At 43.2% G+C, this 16,202-nt stretch overlaps 1 protein-coding gene across 5 annotated transcripts in view; it reads left to right on the top strand.

Annotated features, from left to right (window-relative positions):
* Nucleotides 1-16,202, top strand: part of TXNDC11 (thioredoxin domain containing 11) — a 152,644-nt gene that overhangs the window by 106,703 nt on the left and 29,739 nt on the right. For all 5 annotated transcript variants that reach the window (XM_033963037.1, XM_033963035.1, XM_033963036.1 and 2 more), the window contains one exon: nucleotides 5,923-6,706. In XM_033963037.1, the coding sequence (XP_033818928.1) occupies nucleotides 5,923-6,706 (784 nt within the window). The remainder of the gene's footprint in view (nucleotides 1-5,922; nucleotides 6,707-16,202) is intronic.

The following is a 16,202-nucleotide window of genomic DNA, read 5'->3' on the forward strand; positions in this document are numbered from 1 at the left end:
CATGGCCTTACACTTTTTGGCATTAAAACTTAGTTGCCAAGTTGAGGACCACTGCTCCAGTAAGAGTAGGTCATGCGTCATACAGTCGGACACTGTGCTATCGCCTACTATGTTGCATAGTTTGGCATCATCGGCGAATAATGTAATTTTCCCTCGAAGCCCCTGAGCCAGGTCCCTTACGAAGATATTAAATAGGATCAGACCCAAGACCGAGCCCTGTGGCACTCCACTGATCACTTCCGACGTTTCGGAGAGAGTGCCGTTCACCACCACCCTCTGAAGACTACCTTTGAGCCAGTCTTTTACCCATGCAGTTAACGCTTCTCCTAATCCCATCAAACTCATCTTGCTCAATAACCTGCGGTGTGGGACACTATCAAAAGCCTTACTGAAGTCCAAGTACACGAAGTCCAGGGACTCCCCCCATATCCAACTTTTTCGTTACCCAGTCAAAGAAGCCGATCAGATTGGATTGGCAGGACCTTCCCTTTGTAAATCCATGTTGATGGGGATTTCGTAGATTCTCATCATTCAGGATCGTATCTAATTTGTGTTTGATTAGTGTTTCCATAATTTTATTCACTATCGATATGAGACTCACCAGTCTGTAATTTGCAGCCTCTGTCCTGCATCCCTTTTTGTGGAGTGGAATTACGTTAGTTGTTTCCAGTCCAATGGGACTCTTCCTGTACTTAGGGAAAGATTGAGGAGCGTGGATAACAGTTCCGCCAGGACATCACTCAACTCCCTAAGCACCCTGGGATGTAGTTTGTTTGGTCCGATGGCTTTGTTCACTTTGAGCTTTGAAAGTTCATAGTAGACCCTGCTGGACGTGAATTCAGAATCTCAAAACGGGTCTTCCGAGCTCTCCCTTGTCTGCAGCTGTGGACCGGATCCCGGCGCCTCGCAGGTAAAGACTGAGCAGAAGTATTTATTTAGTAGTTCGGCTTTATCGGAGTCCGATTCTACATAATTCCCATCTGGTTTCCTAAGGTGCACTATCCCATCTGTGTTTCTTTTTCTGTCACTAATATACCTGAAGAAGGATTTATCCCCCTTTTTAATGTTCTTTGCTAGATTCTCTTCCTTCTGGAGTTTGGTCTCTCTGACTGCTGTTTTGACAGCTCTAGACTTGGCCAGATAGTCTTCTTTAGTTTCTCGTTTTCCTGATTGTTTGCAGGAGATAAATGCTCTTTTCTTCTTTTTTACAAGGTCTGAGATCTCCGCAGAGAACCACTGAGGTTTATTGTTTCTCCGCCATTTTCTTACTGTTTTCATATAGAGGTTGGTTGCTTCGTGTAGGGTAGATTTCAAAGCTGACCACATTACCTCTACATTATCTGTTGTGGCCTGGTTTTGCAGCGCCTGATAGACGAACTCTCCCATGCTTTTGAAGTTAGTGCCCTTAAAGTTGAGAACCTCTGTGGATGTGTTTGATCTAGTGAAACCTTTCCTGAGGTGAAACCATACCATGTTGTGGTAAAGGAGGGGGTTAGTTTTATGCTAGCCCAATATACTAGGCCATGTTTGTACTCTCCTTGCTGTCTGTAAAGGCTTCTACCGCAGTAATTTCTGGTGATTTATGCTCCTCAGTGATAGGAGAGTTCTCTGGTAATATTGTCATCTCGTAGAAATTGAGAGTCATAGTGCAGCAGCCCCAGGAGGATTTGCTAATATCTTTAGTGGTGATAAATAGTCCACAAGTTATAGCATGCATATTAATAGTACCTGAGACACCAGTGGCAGATTCAAATGTCTGCTGTCCTTTTCAATGCATCAGCTACATCTTCTTGTTTAATATATCACAAGTAGGAACAGTTTTTCAACATTATTTTATTCATATTACAGTGTTATCCCAAACACTGCAGTTAAATTAATAAGGGATGCCCCTGAATGGATTGGGGCATGGAAATATCATGCCATAATTAGGAGACATAATTCAGAAATCCATTCTAAACAACCTGGGTCATTGTTTAGCCTTGGCCAGGTGGACATAAACATATCCATTCTTCTGAAATGGCCAGGGATCTGTAGAGAAGAATTTGATGAAATCTCATCCAAGAGATGCCAGTCTGCAGAATAGCATCATGCAGTTGAGGTGTCCTATTGAGCTCTTTGTACCAACTTCTGAAGTATTATTTATTTTTAAAATTTCTAGACCATCTAACCCTAGGCCAGGGGTAGGCAATTCCGGTCCTCGAGAGCCGGAACCAGGTCAGGTTTTCAGGATATCCACAATGAATAAGTATGAGATGGATTTGCATGCACTGCCTCCTTGAGATGCAAATCTATCTCATGCATATTTATTGTGGATATCCTGAAAACCTGACCTGACTCTGGAGTTTACATAAGATCAAACATATATAATGCTTAAAACAATACAAAAGACAAATAAAACATCCAAATTGGATGCACAATAATTCACTGATCCAATAAGTCAAACCCTATAAAAAAAAGTAGTAACAATCAATTGTATTTTTAAAAGTTTTCTAAAAGTTCCTCTGTCAGCACATTTCCTTAACTGTCCTACTAGTGAATTCCATAATTTTACTTCAGCATAACAAAAAGTCCTTACACTAGTTTCTACAAATTTCGGATTAACATTGCCCCCTCAGCAGAGCAGAATTTTCAGAGCGCAAAGCTCTTTTGGGGTGATACAGTCATCCTATCCTTAAAACACTCTGGAATTTTTCCATACAAAAATTGATAACAAATCATAACAGTCTTATATTGGACTCGGAATGCCACTGGCAACCAGTGTAGTTGTCAAAAGTAAGACGTAATATGAGCATATTTTGGTGCTCCTGTAATAAATCTGGCTGCAGCATTTAGTACCATTTGCAATGCCCTGTACCTTGTCTTAATCACTCCAAGATACAAGTACCGTATTTTCACGCATATAACGCGCGCGTTATACACGGTTTTTACAAACCGTGCATAACCTTGCGCGTTATACGCTTGAGCACGTTTTACAAATTTTTTTTACATAGTTCCCCCCTCCTTTCGCCCGCCCCGACTCTCCTTTCCCCCGCCCCGACTCTCCTCTCCCCCTTGAAGTCCTGTCCCCACCCTGAAAGCCTGATGCCCCCCCCCCCCGACGTCCGATTCACCTCCCCGCAGGACCGCTCGCACCCCCACCCCGAAGGACCGCTCGTACGCACCCGCACCCCCACCCCGAAGGACTGCTCGCATGCACCCGCACCCCCACAGCCTCCCGACCTCCCCCCCGCTCATCATGTAGAAGCTCCTACCGGTGTCCTGCTGAGATCAGAGAAAGGGCGGGACCGCCGGAAGACGAAGCAGCGCAGACGCAGGGCTCACAGAAGGGCTGGGACCGCCAAGAGGAAGCAGCAGGACACCGGTAAGAGCTTCTACATGATGAGCGGGGGGGGTCGGGAGGCTGTGGGGGTGCTAGCGGTCCTTCAGGGTGGGGGTGCGGGTGGGAGTGCGTGCGAGCGGTCCTTCGGGGTGGGGGTGCGGGTGCGTACGAGCGGTCCTTCGGGGTGGGGGTGCAAGTGGTCCTGCAGGGGGTGAATCGGACGTCGGGGGGGGGGGGCATCAGGCTTTCAGGGTGTGGACAGGACTTCAAGGGGGAGAGGAGAGTCGGGGCGGGGGAAAGGAGAGCCGGGGTGGGCGAAAGGAGAGTCGGGGCAGCATGCGCGGTATATGGGTGTGCGCGGTATATAAATTTTTTTTTTACATATATGTCAGTTTCCCGCGCGCTATACCCGTGTGTGCGTTTTACACGGGTGTGCGTTATCTACGTGAAAATACGGTACTTGAAGTTTATCAAATGTTGTGTCACAGACACAGAATATGAGAGTAAATTTGTTACTCAGTCCTTGGTGTTACCTGGAAGTTTCCCATCCAAATATTAGCCAGCCCCCAACCTTTAATGACCATCTTAATTCTCTGGTAAAAAAAAATGTTTCTTTAGTCTCCATATGCTGAGGAAAGTGAGATCCTGTTTCCACCACCAACATTTTGCTGTCCTTGTACAATCAATCATTCTTTCGAGGTTGGATTATTGTAATTCGGTCTATCTAAATCTAACCAAGAAAAGACTTCAACAGATCCAGAATACTGCAGCTAGGTTGATCTTTGCAAAAAGCAAATATGATCATGTTTCCCCGCTTTTGTTAAAACTTCACTGGCTCCCAGTAATCTCTAGGGTTTACTTTAAATGTGCCTGCCTAACATTTAAGATCTTACATGGCACTCTTCCCCCTTTAATTCCTCTATCCTGGAACTCTGTGAGACCTGATATTACCAGATCTATCCTAAAGCTTAAATTATCTTTCCCCTCGTTAAAAGGTATTATCTATATTGGAAAATTAGGGAAATCTCTTTACTTTAAAAATCACTGAGCTTTGGAATAATTTTCCTGTCCAGCTGCTTAACTTGGGCTCTTTCCAACTATTTCGAAAACATCTGAAAATGTGGCTATTTTCAAAAATGTAAATTCCGCTGCTCTCTATATAATCACTAATTCTTATTATATTTTCCTTTCTTTAAAACTCTTGTAAACCATGCCGAGTTCTGTTTCTATAGAGAAAATGCGGTATATAAGCTTAAGGTTTAGTTTAGTTTGTTTAATTTTTGACATCTCACAGCATCAAATTAAGTAGGCGTGGCTCCGTTTATACAGATATCTCATGAGCTGCCACTGGTCATCTTCAAAGAGAAAGGGTGAGCAATTTTTATACAGAGAGGGCTGCATGAATGTCAGTATTATCCCTAGTGGGCCACAACATTCTGTAATATCGTTACTGGAAATGCACAGAGCTCCATAGGCCTTTTGTGATAAAAGTAAAAAATTTAAACTGAAAACAATGGAAACAATTTGTTAGAGTGGTTATTCTGAAAAAATTTGCAAAATACATTATTTAAATTCTGGTCAATGATGTTTTCTGTGCCTACTTACTATGGTCTGGATGAGCCGCTGAATACTCTGCTATTGAAAACACTGAGGGCACCATTTAACAGTTGGGCAGCATATAACGATATCTTCTGCAGATATCTTAGTGTATTTTCAGCCAGTTTATGTGTACAAGTTAGCCCATTGAATTTGGGGTTTATATATGTGGTCCACTTAACATGGATAGTGGCTGAATATCACTGCTCTCTGGATAAATTCAGGCTCTTCTCCTCCAAGTTAAACAGATAAATTTTGTCTCTGTATTGGCTTACATGGGCAAAATGTATCTATATACAGAGCAATTCTATAACCTGGCATCCACATACACATGCCTCTTGCACATGCAAAATTACAAAATATTACCACCTGCGCACATCAGTGTACACTTACCCATAAAAGCCTAAGCACTATTCTGTAAGGGCATGCAAATGTGGCACAGTGTGTACATGCAAGGAGGGCATACACATGGGCAGGGCTGCCATTTACATGTCTAACTTACAGATCACCAAGTTGCGCCCATCCTGCCACGTTTATATGACGGAGGTTATGCCAGATCTATAAATATAAGGTGTTGTATACATGGTTATGCCAGTGTCCTGGATTGACCACCACGAGAACAGGCATTGGTCTGACCCAGTAAGGCTATTCTTATGTTCATTCAGATGCCATTACAGAATAAGCTGTTACCTGAATGGAGGAATGCCCCTTTAGATGCTTGAAAATTGTACAAAAAAGCACTTAAATGAGCAACACCCGATAGCAACTACATAAGCATTTTTGAATTCACAGAGTATAAGTGGTAAGGCAGCCATGGTAGGTCTTTTTTGCATTATGGCAAAGGTTGTCTTACTGCATTTACATTTCACCAAGTACATTATAATCGTGATACAGTTTTTTTACTTTAGTTATATGCTAGCACTGTCTGAGTTTAGATCTTTGATTATCGTTCCAAAATCTGCACAAGTTATCATTATTTCTGTTTCAACTCTCTTTTTTTTATATAGATCACTGAAGTGGCCTTACAATACAACAGCTGTAATAAGAGCCAAGCAGTGGACCCAGGCCTTCAACAACTGGAACAAACAGATTCCCTAGCAATGGAACCCCTTCCATTAGCTTCCCCTTTGCACTTATCAGAAACCTTAACGAAACACCAGTGTTGCAATACAGTGGTGCTACCCCAGTGGCATACAATCTCCAGGACTCATAATATCTGTGACCTGTGTGTCAACCAGATGGTTGGAATCCAACCAAGTAAAGCCAGTGTGCCACAGTGTAACTTTTTTGAAATAGAAACTGCTTTGGATTCTTTCTACCTCAAAGAACACTTTTTTATGCAAATTATGTCAAACTCCATAGAGTGCAGCAATTTCCTAAGCTTTTACAACCCTTTCAGTCATTATACTGCATGTTGCAGGACAATGAGTAGGGGATTGATCAATTTATCCATCTCTGGACAGACCAATTCCCAAGCCAAAAACTTAGAATTTTCTTCCCATGGGAAGAACCACAAAGATGGTTCCCAGTTTTCTGTCCCTCACATTGAGGAGAGTGGGTCTTTGATTCATGGCCTTCATGAGCACAGAGGTACCATTACTGGATTGAGCTGCAAGACCAACAAGACCTTAAATCTGTACCTTCTGGATTCAAATCTGTTCTGGAAATATGCAGAAAGGTTGGGAGCCTCGAGAATGACACCTGTTAAAGAGTTTGCTACAATTGTCGACCTCAAAGAAGAGATGCACTATGTCCTGGATCAGAAACAGGCACTTGTGAAGCCCACATTAGGTACAGTAGGCTTTGCTTTCATAGACACATACATGTAGATACATAGGAAAGATTTTTTTTATTAACAGCAAAATGATCCGTGGAGGGGCATAATCGAAAGGGACGTCTAAGTCCGTTTTCGTCTAAGTCACAAGTTGTCCAAAGTAAAAAACAGCCTAGGACACATTTTCGAAAAATATGTCCCAAATTTTTTTTGTTTTGAAAATTGTCTAGGTATATGTCCTGCTGATCTGATCATCCAAGTTGCTAAATCGTCCATCTTTATACCACATTTTTGTCCAAGTCAAAAATGCCTAGAACAAGCCCTGTTGGACGTGGGAGGGGTCTGCAAAGTGATGGACTGAACACCCAGACATGGAACCTAAATAGTGGGGTACCATACATGGCACTCCTGTGAACTTCACAAAAAGGGTGCCATGTCTTCTCCTCACTACAGCTCCCTTATAGGTCATGGTGAGCCCCCCAAGCCATCTCCAGAATCCCCTAGATCCACTTATCTACCACCCCAATAGCCCTTATGGCTGCAGGAGCCACTTATATGCCAGTACAAAAGGGTTTTCGGGTTGTATAGGGGAGTGCACTTGTTTAAGTATCAATGCAGTGATTACAGGGGCTTATGGGCATGGGTCCTCCTCTCCATGGGTCCCTAACCCACCCCCAAGACGGCTTAAGCTGCCTCTGTGCTGGACGACTAGGCTTTCCTATGCCAGGCTGCCAGGTGATGATGGTCTGGAGGTTGAATTTTAAAGGTGTGATTATGATTTTTATGGGGGTGGGGGGGTCAGTGATCACTGGGGTAGTGTGTGGGGGTCTGTTTTATGTGTTTGCAGTGCTTATCTGGTGACTAGGTGAGTTTTTGTGACTTAGACCATGTTTTACATCGATAACTGTACGACTAAGTCTAGCCTGCCCATGTCCCGCCCAACTCCCGCCCTCGACACTCCTCCTGAAACGCCCTGTTTAGCTTTGGTCGTTCAGCGGCACTATGAAAGCCTAGGTCGTTTAGAAATACGTCCAAAACCCGTTTTTATTATAGGCACTTGGACGTATTTGGACTGTGTTCGTCCAAGTGCCAACTTAGGCCGGTTTTTGGACGTTTTTCTCTTTCGATTTTGAGCCTCATAGCATATAGTTTTAGTACTTTCTGGCATGAACCAATGAAACACAATAGCAATGAGACATCTTAAAGTGCATCATGGACTCTAGTTTATATTACCATTTTTAATGAGGAATGCCATGAAGAAACTTTAATAACATGTTCACTAGTATTGACTACTAAATAAAGGAAGAAATTAAAGGACAAGTATGTCCAAGCCTCCAGTGTAGAAAGCAAAAAGTTGTACCGAACTGGGCTATTTAAAGCCACTCAGCTTAGGTAAACCTTCCATGATTCCCCAGTGGATCACATTCTTCTTTCCCTAGAGCTATTTATTTAACAAGCTTATATCCTGCCTAAAACCTAAACGGGTTACAAAAATACATACATAGAATACAAATAAATTCAGTAACATAAAATAACAAACAAAAATTCCTTGAACAATCAGAGTGAGAAGGGAGCTTTCCACAGGTATTTTTGTCTTCTGGATCAAGATAGGCTTTGGGAATGTTAAGTCATAGAAGCCAATGGTTTTTATGAAGTCTTGCTGATGGGGCATAGCAGCCAAAGTACTATATGCACATATCCAATCAAACCCTATAAATAACCTGTGTCTGGGCACCTTTATAGCAAAAATATGTACTGTATACTAAAGCATGTAAAGATTTTGAAGCAATTTCTGTTTTCAGTTTGATCATTACTCCTTCTAACTGGTTAAGGGGATAGAACAATTTTCATATGAGGAAAACTTAAAAGGGCAATTCAGAAGAGAAGAAATGGCTGAGGGGGGAATATGATTGAGGGCTATAAAATTCTGAATGGAGTGGAACAACAGGTAAACGCAAATCAGTTGTTTACTTTTTCAAAAAGTACAAAAACTAGGGGATATGCCATGAAGTTACTTAGTAATATATTTAAAACAAGAGAAAATTTTTTTTTCATTTAGTGCATAGTTAAGTTCTGGAGCTCTTTGCTGGAGAATGTGTTAAAAGCAGTTAGCCTAGCTGGGTTTAGAAAAGATCTGAATAAATTTCTGGAGGAATAGTCTATAAACTGGTGAAAGTCACTGCTTATCCCTAGGGGTAAGTAGCATGGAAACTAAACTAAACCTTAAGCTTATATACCGCATTTTCTCTATAAATATAGAGCTCGATACAGTTTACAAAAATTAAAAGGGAAATACAGTTGGTGGTGTTGGTTGGTGGGAGTTGGTGGTGGGGAAAGTGGAAATTTACATTTTTGAAAATAGCCAAATTTTCAGGTGTCTTCGGAATAGTTTAGGGATACTGCAGATACTTGTGACTTGAATTAGCCACTATTGGAAACAGGATACTGGACTAGATGGACCTTTGGTCTGACTCAGTTTGGCGGCTTTTGAATTCTTATGATTGACTTAAGAACAGATACAATTGTTCACAGCCACTTGTCCATATTACATTACATTACATTGCATTAGGGATTTCTATTCCACCATTACCTTGCAGTTCAAGGTGGATTACAAAAGAATTATCAAGGAAGTATTTCAACAAGATCTTACCAAAAAGAGATTTGGACATTTTCAAAGAGAGTAAGAAATGAGTTTGGTTATTTGTTTAGGGTTATTGGCTTTAGTGAGAGGTGATGTTTGAAACTTGCGGTGTTGTTTCTTTTTTCAGGGATTTCTTGAAGAGTATGGTCTTTATTTCTTTTCCAAATGCTGTATAGTCTAGGGATGCTATCAGTAGATTGGCGATTTGGTTGTCTAGTTTGGGAATATTTACTGTGTTTTAGTAAGATAGATTGAAAGTTTCTTATCCTGAGAAATCAGACAGTGTTAACTTGGTTCTTTTGTTGTCTGGAGATCTAGAATGAAGAGTCCTTTTTCAAAACCTTGTCAAAAACTGTTTTCTTTTCCCAAATTAAAGTGCTGTCACAAGACTTAATTACTCTTAGCACTTTTAACTCTGTAATGAAAGCTAGCAATGGTTGCCAGTCTTGTCTTATGCTCTGCTGTTTTAAGTCTTGTCCAGTTGTTCTCCTGCATTGTTATCTACCATGAACTCGTAAGGGCTTTGGTGGAATATAAGTATGTAGTATAATTGTGCAGAGGATTCCAATTGTATTTTTATTGTTATGATTTCCAGCCAATACGATTAACTCGTTACCTGAAAATAAAATGGAGACATTCGCATTGTGAACACTAACACGGCTTAGTAATCTGATATCATTCCTACGGGTCAGTAATTATTACTCCTGGAGGAATAATTTGTGTAGAATTCCCTAGGCACACAGAATTACCTCTGTTCTGTGCAAAATTTGGCATCGGCACTCCCTCTCTCCATATGCGGCCTGAATCACTGGTGACATCTTCAGGCAGCCTGCACGAGCTCTGCAGTCTTCTCTTTACCGCGTTCCCACCCTAGATGATGTCACTTCCTCTTTCTTCACTTGCAGGACCACAGTAGAGGGAAGCCTGCAAAGCTGGCAGCAGGTTGCTTATTGGAATCAGCATTGCTGAGATACACAGGGGATCACATCAGAGATTCAGCAGGGGCTGGAGACAGCAAGCCTTGCTTCTCACCCCTCACCAGCCACTAAGAAAGCATAATAACGCCAGGCCAAAGGCCGAGCTCCCTCAGATAGAGAATAAGCTGTCAGCCCTTTAGTCGGCCTGGTCTCAGATTGGTGCAGACCACTGGGTTCTAGATGTAATCCAGGAGGGGTACAAAATCGAATTCTGTGCTCCTCTGCCAGACCATTTTGTAACATCTCTGGCTAGCTGGCCAGAGAGAGTCCTCAAAGTTCAAGCTATGGTGAAAAGGTTACTGGTTCTTCAGGCCATAAAGCCAGTCCCAGACACAGCCTTAGGCTCGGGCAGATGCTCCATAAAAACAAACCCTCAGATGACTACAGACTGATTCTAGATCTCAAGTTAGTCAATGTGGCTCTGTAGATACCACATTTCCGCATGGAGACTGGTTGGTTGCTCATAGTGGCAGTAGCTTTGGAGGAATTTCTTGCCTCACTTGATCTGACGGAGGCTTATCTTCACATTCCCATTTTCCTGGCCCACAGGAGGTACTTGTGATTTCCAGTTCCCCACACTGCTCTTCAGCCTGGCCACGGCACCTTGCACCTTTATTAATGTGGTGATGGTGGTAGCAGCGCACCTCCAAAAGGCTGGGATTCAGGTGCACCCATATTTGGATGATTGACTTATTAGAGCTCCATCCAAGGAGGAAGGCAAACTGGCGGTTTTGAAAGTGCTGCAGTTACTTCAGAACTTGGGCTGGATAGTCAACTTCAAGAAGTCAACTGGAACCGATTCAGCACCTGCAGTACCTGGGAGTCTTGTTCGACACAGCCTTGGGCCATGTGTTTCTTCTATAGCCACGTAGACTGAAGCTCTAGAAGCAGATTTTGGAGCTAATACAGAGACCGACTCCCATGGCTTGGCATTATCTGCAGGTCCTGGAGTCAATGGCAGTGACCTTAGAGGTGGTTCCTTGAGCCAAAGTACACATGAGACCTCTCCAAGACTCTCTTCTCTCTCACTGGTCCCGTCAGTTAGACTCGCTACAACAGCTGCTCCCCTGGCTATCTTCAGTGAGGAACAGCCTGATGTGGTGACTGAGACCAGCTGCCTTTTCCAGAGGCATGCCTCTGTGCATCTCCTCTTGGGAGATATTAGCAATCAATGCCAGCCTTTATGCTTTGGAAGGGTCATCCAGTCCAGGGGTGTTGGACTCCGACTCAGCAGAAGTGGTCCATAAATCTCCTGGATCTCAAATCCATTTGTGTAGTGTATGAGGCACTAGACAGGTCTCTGGAGGGCAAGGCAGTCTGAGTATTCTCAGACAGTGTGACAGTGGTAGTCTATGTCAACAGGCAAGGAGGCACCAGAAGCACCCCATTATGTCTAGAAGCTCAACTTCTCTTCCAGTGGGCAAACTTACTTGCAGGTTATCTTGGCCACATATGTGGCAGGTGCAGAAAATGTGCAGGCCAACTTTCTCAGTTGATAGACTCAACCTGAGAGAATGGTTACTGTCTCCACAGGCATCCAGCACCTTAGTTCAGTGGTGGGGGCCTCCACAGATGGATCTGATGGTCTCGGCGGTGAACACCAAGATGCCTCATTTTTACAGTCGAAGATCCAAGCTCAGAAGCACAGCTCCTGATTGGTGAGACTCGACTTTAGTACAGGAAGAGGCAGTTGGAGCATACCGTGAGTGATTTATTTCACTAGCCGGCAGGGCAGGATAGGTCAAGTAGGCACGTGCCTAGGGCCCGAAATTGTCAGGGGGGGGCATGATGAAGGAGGGCATCAACATTGTTTTTTACAAATGGCGATGGGCCCCTCCAGCATCGATCAGCAACGCGGGCACCTCCGATCGACAATGCGGGACCCACCCCAATCGGCAATGCAGCCCCCCCCATCGATGGAAAGTAAGACAAGCAAGCAACGCGGGTAAGAAAGGCAACAGGAACTGTAATTGTGCAAGCAGTGCTGCTTGCCCAAAGCTTCCCTCTGACGCAGCTTCCTGTTTCCGCCTGGGCGCATGTAGGGGTGGGGCGGGGCAGGGGGCCCAGTGTACTTGTGTGCCTAGGGGCCCTCGACGAATTAATCCTGCTCTGCTTGCCGGCGCTCTGGCTACCCTCTCCTGTCTCCCCTGCTAAAAAACATATTTGCGGTTTTTCAACATTCGCGGGGGTTCCTGAAATGGAACCCCCACGAATATCGGGTGAGTACTGTATAGATATAATTTATTTATATTCTCTTTATATATATTCTCTTTATATATTTACATTTTTTACTATTGTAAACCGTGTAGGTTCAAGTTGATAGACGGTATATCAAGTACAGAATAAACTTGATCTAAGTCCCTATCGAGAATCTGGAACTCTTTGGGCTTATGGCATGGCTCTTGAACAGGTGGCCCTGACAAGCAAGGATTATTTGGATGTCGTTGTTACCATGTTGCCAGAGTGAAGAAGCTGTCCATAGCGGTAGCCTATGCTAAGGCCTGGAAGTCATTTCAGCGCTGCTGTGCGTTGAAGGATGTAGAGTTCTGGGGAGCCCCAATTTCTGTAGTCCTGGACTTTTTGTAGGAAGGACTTCAGAAGGGGCTCTCGGTAAATTCTCTGAATGTGCAAGTAGCAGGTCTTTCCTGTTTCCAAGCTCAATGTGAACGAGGAACCTTTGCCTCTCACCCAGATACCACCCAGTTCATTAAAGGGGCTCAACAGTTGCGCCCTCTGGTGCACTCCTCTTTCCCTTCATGAAACCTTAACATCGTGTTGCAGAGGCTCAGTTCTGCTCCTTATGAACCCTTTCAGAAGGCTTTTCTCTTGGATCATACAGTCAAGACAATGTTTCTGGTGGCAGTTATGTTGGTGAGACAGGTTTCTGAGTTACAAGCTCTTTCCTTCAGGGAGCTATTCCTTAAGTTCACAGAAGCTCTCCTTACGCACGGTCCAGTCTTTCTTACCAAAGGTAGTCTCTGCCTTCCATGTCAATCAGGAAGTCTGTTTGCCCACTTTTCGTCCTATGGGGCCTAAGAAAAGAGATGAAGTGTTGCATTTGATGGATGTCAAGCAAGTGCTTCTTTGGTACCTCGAAATCACCAACAAGTTTTTGCCTTTCGGATCACTTTTTTGTTCCACTTGGAGCCCTGCTAGACATGGTTCAAGTTTGAACCTACCTTACTCAAGTAAGACAGATGTTTTCATTTGCATCACTTGTCAGGTTCAAATCAGCCAGTAGGTCACAGCTCAGCAGATGTTAAGATTGTTAGGCCATGTGACCTCCATTCTACATGTCATACCCATCTTAATCACCTCAGTCATGGTAATCCATTTTCTGGTGAACAATTCAGACCAGTTTGACTAGGGACTTCATTCCAAATCCCTCCTCCAAAGAAAATTCTAACCACAGATGAATCCAACCTGGGATGCTCATGTAGATGAGCTTCACACTCAAGATCATCAATCCATTCAGAAGACCAAGTGTCACATCAATGTCCTAGAGGTGTGGGCAATTTGGAATGCTCTAAAAATGTTTTCAGAGATCAGCTATTAAACCAAATTGTTTGTCCGGATTAGAACAGGTTGCCATCTATTATGTCAAGAAATGGAGGGACCGGTTCCTACCCCCTTGTGCCAGGAAGCAAACAGGATGTAGCAGTAGACCACCAGCCATGGCATGGTATTCAGAGCCACATACCTTGAAACATGATGGCAGATAAAGGCCCAATGGCCCATCTAGTCTTCCTATCTGCAGCATCCACCATCTCCTCCCAAGAGATCCCACGTGCTTCTCCCATGCTTTCTTGAATTCAGACACAGTCTTTATCTTCACCACCTCTACCAGGAGACTATTCCACACTTCTGTAAAAAAAAGTATTTCCTTAGATTACTCCTAAGCCTATCACCTCTTAACCTCATTCTGTGCCCTCTCACTCTGGATTTTCCTTTCAATTGAAAGAGATTCGCCTCGTGTATTTATGCCATAAGTGAATCGATTTTTTTACTCTTTCAAAAATTATGAAAACGAGGGCACCCACGAAGCTACAGGTGGAAATACCTTTAAAACAAATAGGAGGAAATATTTTTTTCATTCAAAGAATAGTTAAGCTCTGGAACTCATTGCTGGAGGGTGTAGTAAAAGTGGTTAGAGTAGCTGGGCTTAAAAAAAAAAAGTTTTGACAAGTTCCTAGAGGAAAAGTCTATAGTCTGCTATTGAGACAGACATGGGGAAGCCATTGCTTGCCCTGAGGTTTGTAGCATGGAATTTTGTTGGGTTTCTGCCAGTTACTTGTGGCCCGGATTGGCCACTGTTAGAAAGAGGATTCTGGGCTAGATGAACCATTGGTCTGATCCAGTATGGCTATTTTTTTGTATTGTATGTTCTTACACAAAAACTGCTTGAGTTTCTTCTGCGCTTCTCTTGAATTTGGTTTAGAAATCAATTTTTTAAGGGTTTACCTCTATGCAATTAGCACTTTTCACCACATAGAAGGTAGTTCATTTTATGCAAGGTTTGCTTCTAACAAATCTCCAATGGGATCTCAGTGTCATCCTCACCCAATTTGAGCCATTTGATTCATGTCATCTGAAGTACATGATCTGGAAGGTCTATGAACTGCAGGCCCTAGTAGCTGATCCACCTTACAAAAGTTTTCACCATAACAAACTAGTTCTCTGCCCACATCCTAAGTTCCTTCCTAAGTTAGTGTTGGAGTTCCATCTTAGTTGTTCTTCCAGCATATGTCCCAAAACCTCAAATCCATTCTGGTGAAATCGCACGTGAGAACATCATGTCTTGTCCTTCGGAGAAATCAAAGCTGCTCAGCTGTAGCAGGTGTTCTGCAAGGACAACAGGACATATATTCTCACATACCTTTCCACCTCCCCTAGAAGTTGAATTCTTAATGCTTTTTTATCCAACTGATGGTCCTATGTGAGTCAGATGAGAAGCACATGCAGAGTGGGGCCTGCCAAATCTTCTAGAACAGTATTTTCCAGCTTCTTCAAGCCAAGTACTCCCTAGATTGAAAATTTTTCAACCAAGTACTCCTGAGCAATATACATAACAAATGCAGGTCACTGCAACTGGTGTACAGACCAAGGTATACTTGGCATGATCTGTTATATTTCAGTCTCATATAAACTGGCCCCTTGACAGGTGGAGTGTCATTCTTACAAACTGAATGAAAATAAACAAAGACAGGGCCTATTTATAAGAACAGGAAAAAAAGGAAGACCTCCATAACAGTTGCCATTAATGACAATACAGTTTTTTCATCTTCTTTGTGAAAATGAAACATGAAATCTGATTGGTTACTATGGGCAAGTTCTCTCACATACATCCCAGCTGCCTTCAGCCACTCTGCCCTTCTCTCTCTCTCACATCCTACCTGCCCTGAGACACTCTGCCCTTCTCGCTTTCTCTCACATCCTACCTGCCCTGAGATACTCGGCCCTTCTTGCTCTCTCACATCCTACCTGCCCTGAGACACTCTGCCCCTCTCTCTCTCTCTCACACATCCTACCTTCCCTCAGCCACTCTGCCCTTCTCTCTTTCTGTCTCTCACACCTTCCACCTGCCCTCAGCCACTCTGCCCTTCTCTCAGAGAGTTTGTTGATTTTGCTGTCTCATGAGACTGAGAGTTACAAGATCACCAGGTTTTTTTTTACAGCTCAACACACAGCGGTTACTGCAGATTGTCTAAAGCCCTGTCTGATGTTTTAACAAACTATATTAAAAGTTTTGATATCATCTTAGTAAGGCCAATACACAATCCTGCCACTGCAAAATAGTATGCACAAACTTGTGTAAAAAAGAATTTAAACTTTACGATATCATAACACCACTGACTCCCAGGACTCAAAGAGCATCACCTTTATGTATGAATAAAT

This window comes from Geotrypetes seraphini, chromosome 11, assembly GCF_902459505.1.
Source record: "Geotrypetes seraphini chromosome 11, aGeoSer1.1, whole genome shotgun sequence".
NCBI classification, from domain to species: Eukaryota; Metazoa; Chordata; class Amphibia; order Gymnophiona; family Dermophiidae; genus Geotrypetes; species Geotrypetes seraphini.